Source organism: Centropristis striata, chromosome 22, assembly GCF_030273125.1.
Source record: "Centropristis striata isolate RG_2023a ecotype Rhode Island chromosome 22, C.striata_1.0, whole genome shotgun sequence".
NCBI classification, from domain to species: domain Eukaryota; kingdom Metazoa; phylum Chordata; class Actinopteri; order Perciformes; family Serranidae; genus Centropristis; species Centropristis striata.
In genome coordinates, this window is record NC_081538.1 from 7749936 (window position 1) to 7772599 (window position 22664).

Here is a 22664-nt window from a genome sequence, read left to right on the forward strand (position 1 = left end):
CTGTTTATGTTATATTTGTAAAATTCACCTTTTAAGAAATAATTTCTACCTATTTTGTAATGGTCCTACCTTTGGCATCAGCCCTTTTACACGTATGTTTCATTACTAAGCCCATTGTACTGCAATTTTTGTATTATACCCACAATATAAAAAATTATTATCATTTGAGTCAAACTCCAGTGCCATGCCCTCTACCTTAGTGACTTGTGTCCTGTGCCGGTGGTCCAATGTCATGTCCGCCCTGAAGACAGGTGAGGACACCTCGGAGTGGGAGCTGCTGGGATTGTGAGTGACCTGCTGGCGAGGAGGGGAGAAGGTGCTGTAGAGAGCCAGGGAGCCATGAGACGGTGAGGTGGGGATGGAGTGCGCCACAGCATGTTCAGAGATATTACCCATGGTCTTGGTACTGGGCAGGGTGCCATAATGACCCACAGCTGGAAGCACAATATGCGGAGGAGAAAAGAAAGTAACAGGGGAGTAAGAAGCTTTACTTGTCTACAGCATGATCAAAAAAAAAAAAAAGAAACCTCAGAAGGAGCAACAGAGGAGGGAACCCCCTCCCAGGATGGACGGACAGGCAATAGATTGTTGTTTGTACAGAACAGATCAACATAGTAGAATAGAGTAATAAGAGTGTGAGAGAAGTGGCAGGGAGGATAGAGGAGGAGAGATTGACAGAGAAGAACAAGATAAACAACAACAATAAAAATAGTACTAACCCTATAATGAAGTCTGTGACTAATGATGGTGGTTTTGGTGATGGTAAATAGAATCAGTAATAGTAGCAGTGATAATAGAAAGAATATGACTAATGGTAATAGTAATAGTAGCAGTGAATATAAAATAACAGCAGAATTGTCTGTAGCAGCAGCAATGGTAATAAGACATTTGATGAATACAGATGAGGTAATAGTAATGGGTGTCTAGCAGGGACGCAGCAGGCGCAGCAACAGTGTGGACCCAACTACGATCCAGCTTGATGACAATCAATAGTAGTTATAGCAGCAGACACACACAGCAAAAAACCTGCCCCAACACTGATTCATGATTTTTATAAAATTCTGGCATAAGATATTCTATTATTATGGGGCACCTGCATGCATGCCTAATAACAGTTTATGGTTGGCCTTATTGCAACACATGAATACAAGTAATGATAGGGGCACTCATCCTGCAGAATCAACACATAATGAACAATCTCAATATCAGAAACATTAACAGGAGCTTCAACTCAATATTAAGAAAATATATTTTTCTGTTTATAGCCTCTGATGCGAAGACACAAGATTTGTGAATCTGAAAATGCAAGCCATCAACATCAAACATATGATAAACATCATCCTATTATTGTAAACCCACTGACTGAGATCAAATAAAAGATATTGTAGACATCCTTTTTTTTTTTTTTTTACATATGCAAGAAAACAAACCATTCCTGACAAGTAGCAGCAACGGTGCCTCAGTCTAAACAGACCTGAATGCACGGTAAAAGGAATCTAATTTAGAAAATTTAACAAGTGTACAACTTTGATTTAACAGCTCTGACTGTTATTCTCTATTTATGTGAAAATGTAGCAATTTAACTTTGCAGGTGTGTATTAGAGATTAAAATGAAGGTTGCATTCCAAGATGGGTGTGCTCTGAGTAAGGCTCAGGAACTAGGGGGATAGGAAGTAAGGGGGTAGGAACTAGGGGGATAGCAAGTAGGGGGATAGCAAGTAGGGGGATAGGAAGTAAGAGGTAGGAAGTTACAAGGATATTTAAAATGTTATATAGGATGAGCAGGCTCCTTTATGCTAGTAAAGAAAATTTGGAAATGCCAAATTTCCATTTTATTGCTGTAACTGTAGGACAGAATGTGGTAACTGTACCTGTTGGCTGAGCCAGACTTTGCCTGGAAAAGGCCTGCCTCTGCTGCCACTCATACAGCTGCCACATGGTGTCGTCCCTCATCGACCTCCTCTTCTCCGCTGTGGTGACTGTGGTGGTGGAGGCGGGACGGAGGGCCCGGTCATACACAGAGCCCGCCACGCTGCAGATGCTGTCAGGCCTCATCATGCTGTTGCGGGGAAGCGTGCGATAGCCCTCTGGGTAACGGGGCACAATCTGAGCACGGTGGCTGGGCATGTTCCTGGGTAGGGTCTGGTAGGACATAATACTGGGAAAGAAAACAAATAAACTCATGAGTATGGAAGGACAAACTGGTTTTGATCTGTACCTGGATCTTATGTTCACTCTTGGGGAAGGAAGAAAAAAGGCAATTTAGGCAGCTTTAAATGGCATTTTTTGTATTGTGAATTCATGAATGAGTGAGGACTCAGAGTTTTTTGATGTGGTTTGGCAATCAGCTGAAAACTCAGTTACTAGTGCAGGTACCACCACAAGCACAATGTGATAGGTCTCAGTCTGACACAGAATGTGTGGCCAAGAGGGCAAAAAGGCTGAGCTGTATTCCACTTCATCCAGAGGGTGTGGTGGTTTGCATCACTGTAGTAGTTTGTTTAGTTGATTTAATCAATAAGCCATGAAAGGCCGTGGGTTACAGTGTGGGAGGAGACGATAGTGATGTGTGACAGAGCAGCAGCAGTGCTGTGCAGTCGCATTGTGCTAATAGGCTTCACAGTTAGCTCTGTAGCCATACAGTATGTATGTACTTGTATGGCTACAGAGCATGTGTTCACTTAGTGATTAGCGTTCCTTTACAACAAGCACCGGACACTGTGCGCAGTTTGCAAAGCCGGTTTGTTTACGATCAGTGGCGGACAACACGTGCACAGTTAGTATGCTGGTTTGTTTACAGTAAGAATAGTATTTTTTTTTGATTCAATGACTGTCGGACCAGGTGGGCGACGTGTGTTAGACGTAACGCACAATGTCAAATAGACTGCTTCGCCCCGATGACCCGTTCACAGTGGTCCCACTTCCAACAGTCCCACCAATTTTCAGCCTCTGCATGACTACCTCTGGAGGCGGAAAATTGGTGGAATTATTTGATCCCGGCCTCCTGCTTCGGGCGCGTTCATAGTGGAGGCGAGACGTTACAGAACCGTAACGGCATGAAACAGCACTATGAAAGGGGCTTGTGTCTGCCCAGTGGTTACTTTTCTTTTTGATACTTGATTTTTTTGAGTAGGCTTAACTCTACAGCTTATGCAGAGTTGTAACCCCGAATCTGACACAGAATCAGTCTGAACTCACAGACACTAATCAGCAGAGTCACCTAAGAAAAGAGAACTGGTCGCAGAGACCCAGAACACCAGCCAGGCGGTGAGTCAACCACACCCACTCCCTGGATAAGTAAGTCTGCACTCATCCAGGGAAGTATAGAGGCTTGGTAGCCTCAGGGTATTTGGATGTATCGTGCGCAAGATTAAAAATTCATTTAGTTAACTTAGACTACTAAGCAGTAGAGTCATACAACAAAATGTATCTCTTCATGGCCAGTATGAAAAGCTCTATCAATGCACCTTTAATATACGACTATATGACTATTGTATTAACATAGACCGATCCTTAAACCCTTCTGCTTAATTTGAAGTTGAGCACAGTGTGGGGCCATCCACAGAGGACAAGTGGTAAAATAACTTCACTAAAGTAACTCAACAGAAAGAATTTTGCAAGATCTCATGGGTAGCCCTCGGTATATAGGCAGTGTTAAATTGTTTCAATTGCAGTTGACGTTAAGGAAATTGTAAGTGATTCAGTGTAAAGAACCATAGAATCCAGACCACATTCCTGTTAGGCAGGTCACAAGAAAGTACTGATGCAGATCAGCAAATTACAGTTTTTTCCTTTAATTAATTTAACTGAGTCAGTGGCTAATGAATATTCCAATGGCCAGACCTTCCTCTGCTGCAGCAGGAGACCAGTCTCAGATAAAACAAGTCTGCTGTGTTTAATGCTAAGACAGACTTTTAGTGTACCAATCAAGATAACAAGCATAACAGCTGATATAAAACTCATTGGTTTGATTACACGCATTCATACATTTTAATGTCGTTACTAACAGTACTGACACTTACCTAACACAGATAAGAATAAAAACAAGGACCAGCAGCATCCACACATTCTACATAAACATGTGCACTCTGTAATATCAAGCAGCCAGTGAATCACTGCATTTAATCAGGGTGTAGTGAATAGGAACCTGCTTAATTATCTGCATGTGTGTGCCCTGACATGTATGGTGCGCTTGACTGGGTTTAATTATCAAACTGCTTTTGTTAGCAGAACTCTGCTTCACTTTCACTTTTGCTTTAACCTGAGAACATGAAGTAATGAGGAGCTCGTTATCATTAGCAGCTAATCATAAAATAGACCCTTGCTTCTCTCAGACTGTGGCTTTGACCTTATGAGTCCATAGGAACACACATTATGGTGGTTGTCACTGTCTATTGCCCTACGTCACCTGGATCATGAGAGCATCAGTGTCTATTCTTCTCATTTAACCTTTGCTTTGAGCAGCGAGACAAAAAAGCTCTGCTCTGCATCCATTTGTTTCACTTTAAACATTCTGCCTGACATTGTGTTCATGTAACCCAGTCGTGAATGACCAAAGAAGTTAACTTTCTGTTTTTCAAATGAATACTAAGAGTTGTTTTTGTAGGTCAATTTACAGCAACGTGGACAGCTGGGTCAAACTCCGTCCACCAGTGCCAGATTTGGCTGTCGGCTTTGGGGTTCACACAAGCATATCAGTGGGGCATATTGTTATAGTGAATGTGCACTATTGTTTTTTTCCTTTTGGTTTTATGCATGTGCCATGGTCAAGGGCTGAGATGCCTTTGAGCAATGCACTGGTCCTAGCATGTAGTGGTTCACTGGTGTTAAATACAGAGGTTAGAGTTCTAATAAGACTAACAAGGGAATTTTAATCTTAAAGTTATCTCTGTCTGTATATTTCAGTGCATCCATACAGTTTATCTAAATGCAATCAGAATGACAATGCACATTTTTTGATGTGGGGACAATGAGATCTCTGGATAGCGAGCCAGTCTTTTAGTCAAACATACTATTGGATCATATTTGCTGTTTTGCAAAGAAAGGTAATGTTTCTAACATTATCTCTCCGGTTCATTTGTCACAGGCAAGCAGTTGCTAAGGTAGAACAAAGGAACAATACTGTGGGAACGGGGGTATATACTCAGGTTGCCTGAGACTTAAAATTCTGACCGGGGTCATTCACTGACAGGACTGGGTCATTTACGGTTAGGAGAGGTCAGAGTTCAGGGAAAGGTATGCATGGGGGAGCAGAGGATAGGATGTGAAGCTTCAGCAAACAACAGCACACACACATAAAGTTTGAAAGATCAGTGAGATGTTCAATCTCCAGATGCTTGGTTAAGGGGTGGTAACCAATGTATATCATTTACAAATTGACCAATTGCGTTAAAGAGCTCACCCATTGTACGGGATTTCGCCAAAATCCAAGAAGCTGTGTGTAACATGAAGGTTTTTTGTAATCACTCTGTCCTGTGGTGCCATCGGGGTCACTTGGCAGAGTCCAGGGCTGAGCATTGCATTTGGCTATGATTCTTTCAATAAATGGTTGAAGTTATTCAGTGTTTTGTAAAACCAGGTTTAGGAAAAAGAACCCGGGTAGAGAGGTAGAAGCTGTAAAAGCTTTATGCTCTAACAATACCAAGAGTCACCAATTCTGTCACTCATCTGATTTCATGTGTATTCTGGAATATTTAGAATACAAGACATTCGACCTATTTAAGTAAATGCTCAATTCTTGTCAACTTCACAACATACAATGGATTGTGTAGCTCATTTAAACATGGGGCACCATGGAACAGGGGCCAAAGGCAGGGGGTTGCTGTCCCACCCCTATGCTATGAGCATCATATAACTCAACGGGAGCTTGACATGCCCCGGTCAATAAGATCAACTAGCTATCAGCCAATCCAAAAATAACATACCGCTACACATGATCCAATTAGAAAATACCATTGTGTATCCAGGTAAATTTTGTAAATTTCCAACACAAGCCCCCGCCCCCACGGACACAATCTCACCATGACATACTCTGTTGCCCTCACAGATTCCTGCAGCTAAGCTTGGATGTACATTGACATTTCAATAAAGGCTAGTGATAACATGCCTCTGAAGTCTGACTTTTTGCACCATTACAAAGTCATCATATCTCCTGCTCCATGTTAATGCTCAAGTAGCACACATATATGCTTCTTTAATGTTTTTTCATTGTACTTAAATATGTTCATTTTCAATTGACATAAATGGAGTTGAAACAGGTGCATCCCAAATGTTTCAACATTAACATTTTAATATAACATAATAGTTATAGTAGTAATTATGTTGTTTTTTTTGGGGGGGGGGGGTGGGGTAGTGCACTATAGGCCCCTGTGCCCCCCCGGGGCCTAAGCTTTTGCCCTTAATGGCATTTTCCCCCCTTCCATCACTAAATAGTTTTGAAACCAGTATATTTACACTTTTCCTTGAGTAAAAAACTTGAGTTGAACTTTTACAGAAGTCTTTTTAAACCCTAGTATCTACTTCTACTTGAGTAATGAATGTGAATACTTTTGACACCTCTGCATACAATAGAGACGGTCCAGCACGCCAAGATTAGTTTACACTCTTTTCCCAGCTAAGCTGTTGTTGCATCATACCTCAAAGTACGATGCCACAACAGCTTTCGCAAATAGAATAAGAGCTAGTCACCTGTTCTACCCGATGAGCTGATCAGATGGTGGTTGCAAGATTTGCAGAGCAGTCATCTCTCGGTTCTACATTCCACCATCAGCATGTAGATGCACTTGTGTGTTGCCTGCTGCAGGGCTCTAGTCTGGGGGAATTGTTCTTGTTGCTATTTTTCTGGTGCTGTTTTCCATGGATGAGGCCATATGCTGGCTCTGGCACATAAAGATAACACTCTTTAGATATTCTTAATAGGTAAATACTCCTTAAAACATTGGTGAAACATAACCAATTACATTTACTCTACCATTCTCGAGTCCAAATTTGAGTATTTTCTTTTTTCAACATTTAAGTCTACATTTATACTTTATACTACTCCACGACATCTCAGAGGTAAATACTGTACTTCTCGACATTAACTGACAGCTTTAGTATTTTTTACAATTTGCTCCTCTTCCCATTCAGTGAAAAACATGTACCTCCAGATGTGTTGATTTTTAACGTTTGTGATAAACTGAAGGATGGGAAGTGTTCCTTTATGTGTTGAGAAAATCCTCCTATTTTTTATGCTAAACAAACTCTGTAAAACCCCTCCTAGATCAGCTGGAAAAGTCATTGTCACAAAGCTGAAAAAAGGGCTGTTTTTCTGACTTTTTAGAGACAGGTGGTTCTCACAGGACACCCACACTACAAACACATTATCATCTTATAGAATATGATGCATGATGATGCAAAATGACCACAACCTGAAACATCTATAGCAGTAAAATATAAGCTACTCATTAATGCAGCAGTTACCTGGATTTCCTCTCTGACATCTCTTACAGAACCTTGCACCTGAACCTCTTCACAGATATATTCAAAGACAGGACAGTAACAGAGTAACAAGAAACACAGTAAAGGGAAACTGCAGAATTCAACACCATAGAGCCACTTTTGGACAGTCAGCTCTCTCAATTAAAGGTTGTAAAATCTGGAATACATTACCAACTGAAATAAATCAATGACTAATCTTGAAACATTCACAAAAAACACAAAGTGTTGGCTTAAAGCAAACCAGAGCTGTACCCATTCTTAAAGTGTTATAGTTTAAGTAGTTATTTTAGATTGGGTTGTAATGTTTTTCTTTCTATCCTTTGTATTATTATTGTATATATTTGTTTGAGTAGTTACCTTGGATTGGTATGTAAGATTGTTTTTTTTTTCTTCCTTTTCTCTCATTTCTTTCTTTTCTCCTTATTGTTGTATAGATTTATGATGATTTTAAACTCTAAGCTATATTTATATAGGGTTTACTTTTTATTCTCAGGGTAAATGTATATTGTAATTGTTTGCAATTTTATTCTATTTTGTAGATGGGGTAATTGTATATTGGATTTTTATAGTATTGTGATTTTGTATGTAATTGTAAAAGCCCAACTAGGGACAGGAGTTGAAAATTAGCTGAAGCTATATCTCTATATGCAGCACATCGGATGCATGCCCTGTATCTATGCTAACTGCATTGACCCTATCAAATAAAATAAATTAATAACAGTGCCTGGAACTCTTTCCCAGCTTATTGACCAACAAAAATCATCTAAACTCAACAAGTATTGCTATCATTCTCATCATCTTCTTTTTGCCCTTGGTGTCAGTGATCACTGCTACATTACCTGTATCAGAGACATTAAAATCCCCAAATCTTAACCCCCAGTTATCACCACAAGAAATTATAAGCATTTAGTCTGATGAAAAATTCTGATGGATTTTTAAAATGACTTATCAGTCTCAGACATGAATTACATTTGTTTCCATTACTGATCTAACTGGGCACTGGAAAAAATATTCACAAGCTTTTAATATTATTGCTGACAGACAAGACACTTTGGTGGCCCTGAGAGACATAAGAAAACACATGCAAATACACAGAAGACAAGCAAATTGAGAAAACATCTTCATCAATTTGACAACAAAAGTGCAGCATTTAGAAAATGTGCTGAAAAGACCCCAACACAATAAGAAAATGTGCTGCAAATAGACCACAACACAGAAATGCAATGCAAAATGCAAACGAAAATATCATTAACTTGCAATAACGTGATAATATCACAAGTGGGTCCAGATGTGTGCAACACTTTTAGGTGTCCTCTGGAAACATTTGCAGTGCTTTTTCTTGTTGTGTTGTGTTGTTGTGTTGTGTTGTGGTCTTTGCAGCGCATTTTCTAAATGGTGCGCTTGTGTTGTCAAATAAATGAAAATGTTTTCTCAGTTTGTGTTTTGTGTATTTGCGTGTGACATAAAACATAGTATTAAAACAGATAGAGTTCTTGGTTCTCCCCATAACTCTTCACTGCCATCAGCAACAGAGACAAAGCTAGATCCAGTACCAGCACCCCTGGGGATTGGTTAACATTTGCAAAACAGAATAATTTACACCAGTATGATCAGGACGGCGAAATCTAATTATCATCAGTCAGCTCTCTCTCTCTGCCTGTGATAGTTCTTCTAAATTCTGAAATAGCATAGCATCTTTTAAGAACACATCACAGTCAAACCTCCCACCTCAAATCAAACCTTTCCTCTGATAACAGATCCATGGTGGAAGCTTTAATCACCATTTCTACTCTTCATGTCTCGCATTTCACAAGTCTGCAGACTCAACTGTCAGCAACTTCCATATCAGTCCAGCAGAGGGACTCCCCACTGCCTCATCTTCTTCTGAATGTCAATTTTCTTTTAGTCTATTAAGCACCGCAGAGGTATGTAAAGCTCTACTTAAGTCAAAACCACACAGAAGCACTGGTGCTGATATTCTAGACCCATAACTTCTCTATCTAAGTACTCCCTTAATCTGACCACATTGAGCACTGAACCTTTTTAACAGGCATTATTCCTGCTTCATGGAAAAGCACTTCAGTAGTACCATTATATAAAGTGGTGATGTCTCAGATCTTAACAGCTACCATCCAATATCCAAGCTCCCTTTCTTAGCAACAATCCAAAGACCATTCATATATTTTCAATTCAGCTCCTTTATCGACTCACTGAACACACTTCAGCCAAAACAGTCTAATTTCCAGTACAATACAACAGCTGTATTCAGTCATAACGTCTATAGGGTCTCTCCCACCTAATTTAACTAATGCTAATTAACTTTTTATTACGTATTAGCTATGTTAGCTATATCTATCATCTCTGGCAGATTTGTATCCTTTTTTTATTTATTTATTTATGATTTGTTTTATAGGGACAGATACACAACAGTATACATAGGCACACAAAACACAGCTATCACATGCAAGTTTTGGTGGCAAAAGAACAATTACAGGTTCATTTAATACCAACCCAACTTTGTTTTGTGATGGATCAATGGAAATGGGTGTTATCTTTAAAAAAAAAAAAACAACTCTATTTAGGGCCTTACTACAATGACACTTTACAAAACAGAGAGAAAACAGACAGAGGGTATTTCAGGCTCCTAAGGTGCTCCATAGTTTAATGTTTATAGTATTCCATTGTTGTCTGACCACAGTGTGCAGTTTGATTTTTTTTTTTTTTATTATTTAATGACTAAAACTAGTATTTAACATACATTATGGCATTACCATTTGAAATCGGTGGAATGGTTATATACAGTCATAGAAAAAATGATTAGACCACCCTTGTTTTCTTCAATTTCTTGTTTATTTTAATGCCTGGTACAACTAAAGGTACATTTGTTTGGACAAATATATTGATAACAACAAAAATAGCTCATAAGAGTTTAATTTAAGAGCTGATATCGAGCCATTTTCCTGGTTTTCCTGTAATGGCTTTGGCTATCATCAAGAAAACCATGTAAATGGCTAGATATCAGCTCTATTTTTGTTGTTATAATTACATTTTTCCAAACAAATGTATCTCTAGTTGTATCAGGCATTAAATGATCAAGAAAGCAAGGAGAAAACAAAGGTGCTAATATTTTTCCATGACTGTATATATATAATATATATAAATAGTTATGTATTATAAACAACAGTTATATATGTATAATATATAACAGTGCACAACTCTCACTTACTGCATTTTGCTTTCAGTTAAAATGTCTTCATCAGCTACAATACCAAGTCTTTGAGTTTGTTTCTGGCCATGTTACAATACAATACAACTGTCGGGTTTCATCACAGTTTAGGCTACCCACAACAATAAACTAGACCAAATCCCTGCTACTACTGCGCTCACTTTAAATAATATGGCTGTTAGCAGAAGCAGGACTCAGTGTTAACAACAATAACAATCAGTCCTACAACATAGTTACTCTATTTCCCTCGTTTGCACCAAGTCCTGATAAATATGACAAATGTGGCTCGGCAGCACTTAGCTTGCTCAGCTCTTACTGCAGTCTAATTTCCATGACTTATTCATGGCAGCAGAAGGAGAGGGAAGCAGTGGCGCTCTGTGTGTCTGTTCTGCTGCGTTTTCCTCTGTACAGCTGGCTAAATGGCAGCTAAACGCAAGTGCTCCCAAATGGGATACAGATCTGTGGTGACACAAAGATTTTTCAGCTCCCTCTGGTCCACAAGGTCAGAGCAAGGACAGAGGAAGACAGACGGGGGCTGAGGGGGAAAGATGGAAAGGCAGAGATGAAAAAGGTTATAAATCTTGTGGAGGAGCTGACCTGTTGGAATGAGAGGTTGCATTTAGATTGTCGTGAAGAAAAGTGCATACTGCATATGAATGACTGTGTGTGGGTGTGTAGGTTTGACATTTGAGTTGTAAAAGTGTAGTGTTCTGAAAACACATTTTCTTTTTGGGGTGAAAAAGAAAATATCCTATACATACATACATACATCTAGATCATTTGTCGCTGCCACAAAAAATAAAATAAATAAAAATAAATAGCAACCAGGCAAAGGCAATGTAAGATGAATGGCCTCTTTGGTGTTCTGCTTGATGGAAGGAAAGTTTTTGGTAACGCTTTATAATAAAGTCCTTAATAACCATTAATTAACAAGTAATAAGGCATTGTTCTGGCTTTAGATCCGGTAGTTGCAAAAAGCATAGTTAACTTATAGTTAACTTATAATAGATGAGCAATAAAGTATATTTTAATATCAATAAGCAAACAAAATAAGATTAATAAAGGCATGGCAAAGACATAATGGGTGGGTCATGGGTGTTGTAATGCCATTATTAACACTTATATAAGCTTATAAACACACAATAATGTTAATAAGCATCTTGTAAGGACTTACAAGGGCCTTATTACTTGTTAATGAATGGTTATTACAAGCACCTTAATATAAAGCGTTACCAAGTTTTTTCCTTGGTTTGTACTGAGTCAAAGTTCTACGACAGCTTATTAAGGATAAGTATGGGGGCAGCTTTGGCTCAGCTGGTTGATCGGTCACATGAAAAAAGTCAGCCTACATGTCGAATCATCCTTGAGCAAGATACTGGACCCCAAATTGCTCCCGATTCTGCGTTCATTGGTGTGTGAATAAATTCCCAATGGAGGCAGGTGGCACCGTTGTGCCTTGGCCACTAGTATGAATGTGTGTGTGAATGGATGAATGAGCATAGTGTGTAGTGTAAAGCGCTTTGGATAAAAGCGCTATATAAGTGCACTCCATTAACCATTTACCAAGTATGAAAAAAAAATGGATACGGGGGAGGGGGTTAATATTTCGAGAAAAAAATTGCAAATTCACAAGATTAAAGATGCATATCTAAGAGAAAAAAAATCACAGATTTACGAAGTTTAAAGAGGCAAATTTGTGAGAAAAAAAGTTACAGATTTATGAGAAAAGTCTGAAAAATAATGGTTTGTCTTTGTCAAGGAACCTAAGTCCTAGCTGTGCATAAAGTGGCTCTATACACAGCAACAGTACCACAGTAACGCTGGAACTGTATGTAGCATGTATTGTAGTAATTATGAAGTGAATGTATTGTAACAATGCAATTTCATAAATCATCAAAATAATACAATTTAAATTTGTAAAGGATGTTGGTGCATAAGGGTCTACACATTTCAGCTTAGTATATAAAGAGTCTTCATATAAAAGGATTCTCCAATCTAACCTGGTTGAGTTCTTAATCACAACCCAAATCCAGTGAATCCACCTGTACTACCAAACAAGACTTGTGGTGAGCAAGGTAACTTCAGGGTTACATCTGGGTCGTCTGTCCTACGATGGTGGTGAAATTAAGCCTTATTACAGATTTGAATTATGTTTTTACATTTATTTCTATTTGCCCTCAGGTCCAATTTCACACCACCAGTTACAGCTGAAATGATAAGTTCATACAGGCCATAAGAATACATCTGAACAACCCGTGAATCTAACGGAATACACACATATAACTATAGTCAGATCTACTGATGCCTTATGCAGTTTGGCCAAAGGTGTGACTTTCAAAAAAGTTAAGCGATGTCACTCCATTATGTTTTGCAATAATTTGCATGTTGTGATGTCATCACAAAACTTTTTTTTTTTAAAACAAGATTTAAAAAATTCTAAACTGACTGTGACTAGCTTTCTTATCTGATATGATTATTTTGCAATGGGCTCATCTTATTAAGAGAGACTAGATCTAAAGTATTATAAGTAAAGAGGATCCACACCACTCTTTAAGTCTGAGTATATGGCCAGTGGGCTGGATCTGACCTGCACGATGGGTCTCTCCGGCCCAGGAGGTGTAAGACAGACTTCACCATTTAACTCATGAAGCTAAAAAGTTTAAGGAAACTACCTAAGTCAACTTTTACTTTGTGAGAGTGCTTCCTGTCGCAGTTGACCTTGATGTGAGTGATGTTTGAAGTCAGATCTGAGGCACGGCAGGTCGTGCGAGTCATAGACAGTTCAGTATTTTTTCACAGAGGTTGGCAATAAGGCTGTGTGCTTTATTTGCAACCCGAACACTACAACTCGAGCCATCTCCTCAAGACAAAACATCGGGAAAAATACAGAAATCTATCAGAAGAGAATGTGAGGACAGCCAGGGGATTGCTAGTTAAGCTCCAAAAACAACTTTTTACAAAAATTCATGCAATGAAAGAAGGTAACATGAAAAATAGTTATGTATTAGTTCACAAAATTGCCAAAAGGAGCAAGAAGCAGTCTTTTCAACATCTGTCCCTCTTAAGGCCAACAGTAACAACTTATTCTCCTTCGTGCTGTGATGTGCCCAACACAGTCCATCTACTGATTTTCATCTTTGCATTGAAGCCAATTCCTCCGTGATTTCAGTCAATGAAAGGGACAACAACCAGAAATGATTTGCAGAGGTAAATAAATGCAAAAAATGGTTGCCAGATGGACTTGACATTGCATGGCAGCTTGCGATAGCACAAGTACACGTGAGAATCACAGGATTATGGATTTGTCAATCCATCATGACAGACCAAATAATATCTTTGAGTCACACAACCAGTGATTCAGTCAATCAGTGTCCTGTGAGGAGCTAATGGCATTTTTGTGCTTCATGTTTGTGATTACACAGAGAGGTGACTGTTGGTTCTAAACAATAATGGCGGCTCCTGAAGAGGTTAGCATGGATGCTGCAACAGCATCAGTTCTATCAGAGCTGATATTTCTACATTAGAAGAAGAGCAGAGAACATCACTAAAGGCCATTACTCTTCTCCGAGGGGGTTTTCAGCTCGGAAGGTGTGTGATGGTGACAGACAGATGATTCATCCACTCACCTGCCAGTTAAAAAGAACTGGCAGGTTCATTCTGTAAGTATAATAAATGCTGAAGAATAAGTGCACTGTATGTTTTCTAAAATGTAATGTAATGATAAAATAAGAGGTTAAGGTGGTTTGCATATTTACAGCTAATTCGTGTTTCAATTTTCTCCTCGCTCTTTTTTGATGGTATATTCTAATGATGTCGTTGGAAAGGTTTGTTCCATCCTTTTGAGCAAAAACGAAATTTCACAGTAGAGCTAATGTTATTCAACTGAAGTCATGTTATTGCTTACGTCCATGCAGATTTATTCATGTTATTTGTTGCTGCTGTCCCCAACTTACTGAACACATTCAGTCTCATCAAGAGAGAGAAGTTAAGGCCTGTCCAAAAAGTGGCTACATTTGTTTGTCCCTATGTGCCAAAATCAGTCTAAGCACTCACCAAATCAGTCAGAAAGTCACCAGTTGGCAACAATGGTTATGCTGATTGACAACTACTTCAACCACTTTTGGCCACAATTGGCCAATTAGTGCTTTGGAGACAGGATTATAAAGGAGGACAGCATTTTCATGCATAGCTACCTAGCGAGCTACCTAGCAACATTTATAGCTGATGAACAGTGTGGAGCATTTAGTTAGTTAAAAGTGAGATGAGATTGATTGACTGAGATTCATCAGATGGACATAAACAACACTCACAATGAGTGATCATGTTGCTCCTTAAGTCATGGATAGGCAATTGTTCACTTTTTTTTTATCTCAAACAATGTGAATATCAATGTATGTTTAGTTTCTTCTGCCCCCAAAGTGGCCAAAAGAGTCAGTATTTGCAATCAATATGTTTCACTGGTCGTTGTGAAAAACAAAAACTGCTCCTAGGTACAGCTGCTTCTGTGTCAACTCAAAGTGTCTGCAGCAGGATAAATACATCACTCACTACTGATTTTTTGGGGCAAAACAAGAACAAAATAACTGCCCTGCCAAACAGAACATAACTCAATGTCAGACTGAATGATCCAATGTAACATTTGAAGTAACAGAATCTAGACAGTTCTAGAGAATTTCTGAAATTAGAAGGTGGACAAAATGAACTCATACACATGCACGCTCATTTTGACATTGTGTACAGAATTAAGAAAACACACACACACACACACACACACACACACATCCTTGTACTTCTACCTTTGTGAGGGCCCTCATTGGAATAGTGAATTCCCTAGTCCCTACCCTAACCATTAATCTAACCTTCACCATCACAACTAAATGCCAAACCCTAACCCTAACATAAACCTAATTGTGACCTTCACCCGAAAAAAAATCTGAACTCTCAAACAAGCCTTTAAAGACGTGAGGACCGGACAAAATGTCCTCACTCCACAAAAATGTCCTCTGTTGAGTGTCCCGGTCCTCACTATGTGGGAAGTACAAGAACACAGACACACACACACACAGTCTCACCTTCTGGTATCATCGTCCGGTCCTCTTGTCCTGTGTGTGCGGACCCAGTGTTCAAGCTGCTGCATGGAGTTGGTCCTGGACAGTCCCCTCTCTGGCTCCTGGACTGGAACAGGGGACTTCCCTGGACCCATAACCAGGCTGCTGTCCACCTCTGCCGGGCTGCAGTCCCCAGTCTGTTCCCCTGCTGTGGTCCCTGAGCTGTTGACCTGTGCAGGATTTTGGACATTGAGGTTGGCCTGGCCCTGTCGGGACGCAGACACTGCAGCTGCGATAGCGGCAGCCTGAGCTGGCTGCAGCTTAATACTGCTGATTTTAGTCAGAGACCTCTCTCCACTCGGGTCTCTCTGGAAGCCATATTTATCCCCACCACGGACCGTAGCATACTTCCCTGCATCTCTGAGATAAGCATATTTATCCCCTTCTCGGAGTGTACTGTATTTCTTCACTTCCCTCACAGTGCCGTATTTGTCTATAACTTGTATGGCACCATATTTACCCTCCGTCTCCCTCATTATGCCATACCTCTCTGTCTCTTTTAATGACAACTGTCTCTTAACCTCCTTCTGTGGAATATATTTTTGTCCATCTTTCTGGAGTGTGTGCCTGTCTCCTTCTTTTTGCAGTGCATATTTTTCTCCGTCCTTCGTGAGCAGGTACTTCTCTCCATCTTTAGCTGGAGCATATTTCTCCTCTGTCGGCGTCACAGTGCACTTTTCGTCCACGTTCTGAACAGCGTACTTTTCCAGATCCCTGTGAATTGTGTAAACCTCTCCATCTTTCTGAAGCGAGGATTTCTCCCCGCCTTTTCGCAGCATGTACTTGTCTCCATCCTTGTGGAGGAGATACTTTTCTGCGTCCTTATGAAGCATGTAGCTCACGCCGTCTTTCTTCAGGGAGTACCTCTCCCCGTCTCTCTGTAGGGTGTAATACTCACGCTCCCTCTGGCCGTTGTGCTTCTCCAGTTCTTTTTGCCGTTTGTCGTCGACTCGAGATAGTGAGTGTTGTCGCACAGGCTCACGGTTGCGTTCGTTGTTCTGGATCTCGGGCCGGGTCAAACATCTGTGATTTAGTAAGTTGTTCAACTCCTGAGGGGTCCGTTGATCCACTTTCAACTTGTCTAATCTGGTAAGAAAGAAAGAGAGGAATGTCAAGACAAAGAGTCAGAGTTAAGTTTTCACAGAGAATAAAAAAACTCAAGACTCGTGTCAGAAGTCCTGGGTTTGTCTGACAGTCCTTCTATCCGTTGTCACCTTCTTTCTTGCCTTCCACTTCTTAGAAGTTTCTGATCTCTGCCAGACACCTGTGACAGTGTAGAACTTGAGAGAGTCACTTCCTTCTGGATACGGGGTTAAAGACACTGAAGATTTATGGTGGGTTCCTCACTAATAACTTCATATTCCCACCAAAGACTTTAACCCCTTTAGCTTTCCATCCCCTTTCATAGAGAATTGGGGTTAGCAGGTCACAGTAGATGTCACATAGAAGTGGAGTACATCATCTGAAATCTGAAAATCTGCAGCTCTGAAGTGTTGCTTTGTCTACAGCGTAGCTATAACTTATTCATGTAGTCACCATAGGTATGGCTGCCAGATAAGCTTTTTTTGAGATGTTACTTTTTTTCTCAGATCTCAGTGGTTAATTTAGTAACTACAATATTATCATCATTGACAACAGTTACAGACATACAAAACAGTTCTAGTAAAGTAAAACTATAATCTAATGATCTACACACTGTTGTCAAATGTCCAGCCTGAGCTCAGGATTCCTGTCAAGTCAGCAGGATCTCACTTGGAAGGGTGTCAGTCCATGCTGGCGACTAATACTCATTGAACATCCACACACTATTTTCTAATCAACATATTATGTCAATAAACATGGGCTACTTGGTTGCTTATATAACAGTCATTCATTATTTCCCCCAAATCCCTAAAACGATGGTTCTGTTGCTCAAAGAAACTAATTACCTGTGAATATGTTACACTCAATCATGCAACACAATAGCCCCGTTTTCATTACACGCATTAGTCCCACTAGTCACCCCGCCCACTTACTTCACCTTCTCAGACGGCGAGTCTCCACTTGCAACAATTCCCTCAAGGCTTTTTTGCTGATAACGTAAACACCATGCATCTATTTCAATGCTAGGTAATCATTTAGCGACTGTTTTGATCGTGACGACACTGACGTGACCGGGCTAACTCAGAAAAAAATCCTAAACAAAAACAAGAAGACGTCGACATGGAAGATTGGTTGGTTGTCGTTTCCTGGGGCCTCATGATTCAAAGAGTGCGTAGCATTCATACTGAAAGATGGCATAGTCCCAAAACTAGAAAAGTACGCAAACAGCATGGAACTGAGCGCACATGCTCGAGTCACCAACCACATCCCAGCTCCTCCCACAAATGAATATGCAGACAATTTCTGCATGTTCCAAAGACCCTGCCTCAGACCAGTTCCAAAATCTCCCATATAAATGGCCCATAGGGGCGGATTCTGGGCGCACTATCTCCCTAACCACACCCAATCAGAAGAATTACCTGGGTAATCCATGAAATGGAAACAGGGCTAATATCACCAATGACTCAACTTTGCCTATTGAGGAGTTGCAGCCTTCATGAATAAGAGGAAATTCGTAGCCCTCTTGAGTCCATAAAAGTGCTGGCGCATGACATCTTCATGATGTCAAGACAAAAAAAACAAAGCGAACCCTGCCGTCAGCTTCCCTCTAAATTTCCGGCTTGAAACTCCATGCCAGTTTTTGTTTGATGATGATAGGCCAAGTAAAACCGGAGATAAGGTAAAATATATTTAGTATGAAAATATAGAACTAGATGTTATCCTCATTTTAACTCTTATGCGTTGTTTCTGAAACCAACATTTAAAATTCTTAATTGAGCAGGAATGTGATTTGAATGTAAAAAAAAAGTGAAAACATTATGATCTTGTCATATAGGTGAGGTTGTGTTGAAAAAAATGATACCAACACAACATGTCATGGTAAACATTATTTAAGTGGCAGAAAGAAATGTATTCAAAATGATAAAACAGCATACATATTGCAGCTCTCTATATAAATGAGTGGTTCCAACACGGGGACTGCGTTTATTTTACAACCATCTTGCCTGTGATGAGTACTGACCTTCTGACTGGTTCAGTGTGGACCAGAGCAGCATCCGTCATGACTTTCATCCAGGACTCCATGTCTTTGGCTGTGTCAGTGCAGAAATAATACGTCCGCATGTTGGGGTGAGTGGCCTGGCGGTGTAGGTAGAAAGGGGGAAGATATTGACAGTGAGAGTGAGATAAATAGGAGGGAGGAGGAGGCGCAGACTGGCTGAGAGAAGATAAAACAGCAATGATGGTGACCTTGAGATACCAGCAGGGAGTCTTTACATCATTCCTGTTGGCAGATGAAAGTGCTTGTGTACAGTAGAAATGTGTGTGTGTGCGTGTGTGTGTGTGTGTGTGTGTACTGGCTGTCTCAGCTTAAGTGTGAAAGTCTTCAAAACTCCTCTGTGTATCTCTGTGGCGTAGGTAAAACTGCATAAAAAGGAATGACACTGATGCCTAACTGACAATTGTGTGTACAGTATGTTTTGATGTATGCTGTGCATGTGTACCTGTGAGGCTCTGTACACGGACTCCAAGTCCGTGTTCTTTTTCATGACATAAACTAAGGAGAAGATGAAGTTCACTTTAAGTAACACCCCGTTAACCCTTTATCAGGCAAAGACCAATATTTGGTAACTTCAGGTAATATTTCGAGAAAAAAAGTTAATAATAATACATTTTATTTGGAGGCGCCTTTCTTGGCACTGAAGGACACTGTACAAAAGGATAGAAAATTGCAAATTTACTAGATTAAAGTGGCAAATCTACAAGAAAAAATTTGCAGATTTATGAGATTTAAAGTGGTGAATCTGGGAGAAAAAAGTTGCTTTTTTCACTTTTTCCTCGTAAATCTGCAACTTTTTCGCGCAGATTTGCCACTTTAATCTACTAAATTTGCTTTCTCGAAATATTACCTGAAGTTACCAAATATAGTTCTTTGCCTGATAAAGGGTTAAATGAACAGTCAGCTTATTCATTATGTTCCAATTGTGATATGAGAGGATGGATAATCATTTTATTTAATTGTCATCATGTGCTAACTGCAGAGATGGTGTAATGACATGGTTAGCCTAGCTTAGTATCAAAACTTGAATCAGAATCAGAATCAGACAACTTAATTTATCCCCCAGGGGGCATTATCTGCAGCTTCCCCAGTCTGTACATCCATACAGATAACAAATAGATTAATAAGTTAATAAATAAGTTAAAGGAAACATATGTGGGGCATGGGACAGCAAATCCAATGTTTACAATGTTTGCCATGTTTACTATCATTGTTCCTGTAAAGAGACCAAAACCTGGCAACGCTGTAGCCAGCAGGATAGCACAATCCTTCAAATGTTTGTTTGCGTCAGGATTTCACCACAGCTTCCTGGAGGCCATGTGGAACAGATATTAACATTCTTGATTTTCAATGTGGTCAAACAACATGTCCTACAAACTATTCCTGTTAGTAGGCGTTTTGCTTCAATAAAGCTTTACTTTAGACAAAAGCATGCAATCTGTTTCCTTGCTTCAAGTCTTAAAGCTAAGCTAAGGCTAACCATGTCCTGATTCCAGCTCTATATTAAACACACTGTCAAAGTGTATGTTTGTGGACATTAGAAGTAAATCATTTTTTTAGTTTTCAAGCACTCTTGAAGCTTCATCATCATCATCATTACCTTGAAAGCGTATTTCCTGCTGATGTGGTCATCCACCGACAACATGGAGATGTGAAAGCTTGGCAGCAGGATACTTCCAAGGATGCTATCCTCTTTCTCATCTGCACCAAAGAAGAAAGAAGGTTCGATCACTGATCTATGTGGAACCATTTACCAATTATATTAATCTGTGGTAAGCATTAAGTTTGTTGTGACTAAGGGGATGAACTGCCCCAGGTCAAATCACACACCAGATAGATATGAAGGTGTAGTTGACTAAGGAGAGTGGTATATTGATATGTTTCTTATACTTAACCTCAGTTGGAGACACAATTGTCCATTTATAGAAAACATTTCTGCTCTTTGAGGGAGCTCCAAAGAATCCAATAATTATCAAATATTACACATAAGGGTACATCGCCATATAGTTGACACATGCAGAAATAGAATTTCTACCCTCAGTGGACATTACGCCGTTATTCTCCAATTTATCTCGAGTATTGCCAATTTGTTCATCAGGTTTCTAGATATTGTGTTAAAGGCCAAACTCCAGGAAGTCCAGGAAGAGCAGCCTGACATAAGTGTCTCTGCTCTACAGGTGAGGGCCAGGTTGACTACAGCCGAGAAAGCTTCAGCACAGGAGCAGTTCTGTTTGTATGCATTCTGGTGGGGGTCCACGCTGGGGTCAAGGTGGCCTTTATGTGAGCCATGACCAGCCGGTTGAAGCACATCATGATGATGGGGGTGAGTGCTACTGGGCAGAAGTCATTGAGGCAGGACACATTCTGACTCTTCAGGACAGGGGTGATGGCGGCAGTCTTGAACCATGTTGGTGAACAGGGAGAGTGAGATGTTAAGATGTCTTTCAGCACCTCTGAGAACTGTGTGCACAGTCTCTCAGAACCTAGCCTTGGATGTTACCTGGTCCCTCAGCCTTGCGGGGGTTGACCTCCACATCTGCTGTGGTCAGATCGGGCTCACCTGGTGAAAGGGTGAGTCTGGTGCAGGAAGTGGTGTTGGCCACTTCCAGATGGGCATAAAACGTGTTCAGGCCATCAGGGAGAGACGGCTCTGTAGGGCATTCTGCATCTCTTTTATTGTAATCCGTGATGGATTTGATGCCCTTCCACATGCTCTGAGGATTGCTGGTGGTGAAGTGAGCCTGGATTTTCAAAGCATATGCAGCTTTGGTCCTTTTAATGCCCCCTGGCATGGTTCTCCTTGCAGCCCGGAGTGCCAATCAATGCATTCAAAACAGTCCCTGAACATGAAGGCATCGTTGCTCGGCAACACATTGACGGTCTTCTACGTTGACTTCTCAGACTTCAGCACAGGACCGCCGTAAACTTCCATGGCAAATAGTGTGATGGTTAACTGTTCTATTGCAGCAGAGAAGTGGAAGCTGATCAGGGAACAGTTTTTGCACAAGCCTTTATTGATGTATACACAGAGGACACCTCACGATTTCCCTGACAGCAGGTTGCATTCCACTCGTGCAAACTGAAGCCCATTGAACTGAAAAGCAGAGTCCGGCTTGTTGCTATTTAGCCGTGTTTCTGTCAGGAGAAATACACAACAGTTCACCATCTCCCCGTAGGTGTTCAGTTGCAGGTGTATCGAGCCCTTTCTGTTGTCCAATGAGCAAACAAAGCCAGGAAAAGTGATTGAATTCCACGCCTGTTAGTGTCAGCCTTTAGCTTAGCTAACAGGCCGGCCAGCTTGTTCCTCTTCTGCCTGTGTGAACGCCTCCTCCTGCCTCCGAGCGGACTGGCATCAAGTGCTTCAGTCTACTTAATGGTGCACTAAGTTTCAGTGCAAACTTTTAGTGTTTTCCGATGTTCAAAAGTTCAGATGAACTATACCTCAGTACACACCCACCTCTCACACACTTTCAAGTGGGGTGGAAGTTGGGAGCTGAAGATAATCACCGGGAGCTAAAGTAGCTGCTGCTCTACTGTGTGCCGCCATCTTTCTTTTTGAAATTCAGAGATAAAGTAAAGACTGCAAATGGAGGGAGTTATTGGACCTGTTACTGTGTGTTGCTCCAGGAAGCATTGTGTTGTAAGACTCTAAGCATTGATCACACCATAGAAGTGGTTGCCCGAACTGCTAATTCCATCAGGGGATAATTTA

At 40.4% G+C, this 22664-nt stretch overlaps 1 protein-coding gene across 1 annotated transcript in view; it reads right to left on the reverse strand.

Moving 5' to 3' along the window:
- Positions 1 to 22664, reverse strand: part of LOC131960517 (pleckstrin homology domain-containing family A member 5-like) — a 241091-nt gene that overhangs the window by 37858 nt on the left and 180569 nt on the right. Inside the window, exons 9-13 of the mRNA XM_059325753.1 lie at positions 20553 to 20653; positions 18917 to 19032; positions 15778 to 16899; positions 1872 to 2158; positions 196 to 434 (exon numbers count right to left, since the gene is read on the reverse strand). Coding sequence (XP_059181736.1) covers positions 196 to 434; positions 1872 to 2158; positions 15778 to 16899; positions 18917 to 19032; positions 20553 to 20653 — 1865 coding nt within the window. The remainder of the gene's footprint in view (positions 1 to 195; positions 435 to 1871; positions 2159 to 15777; positions 16900 to 18916; positions 19033 to 20552; positions 20654 to 22664) is intronic.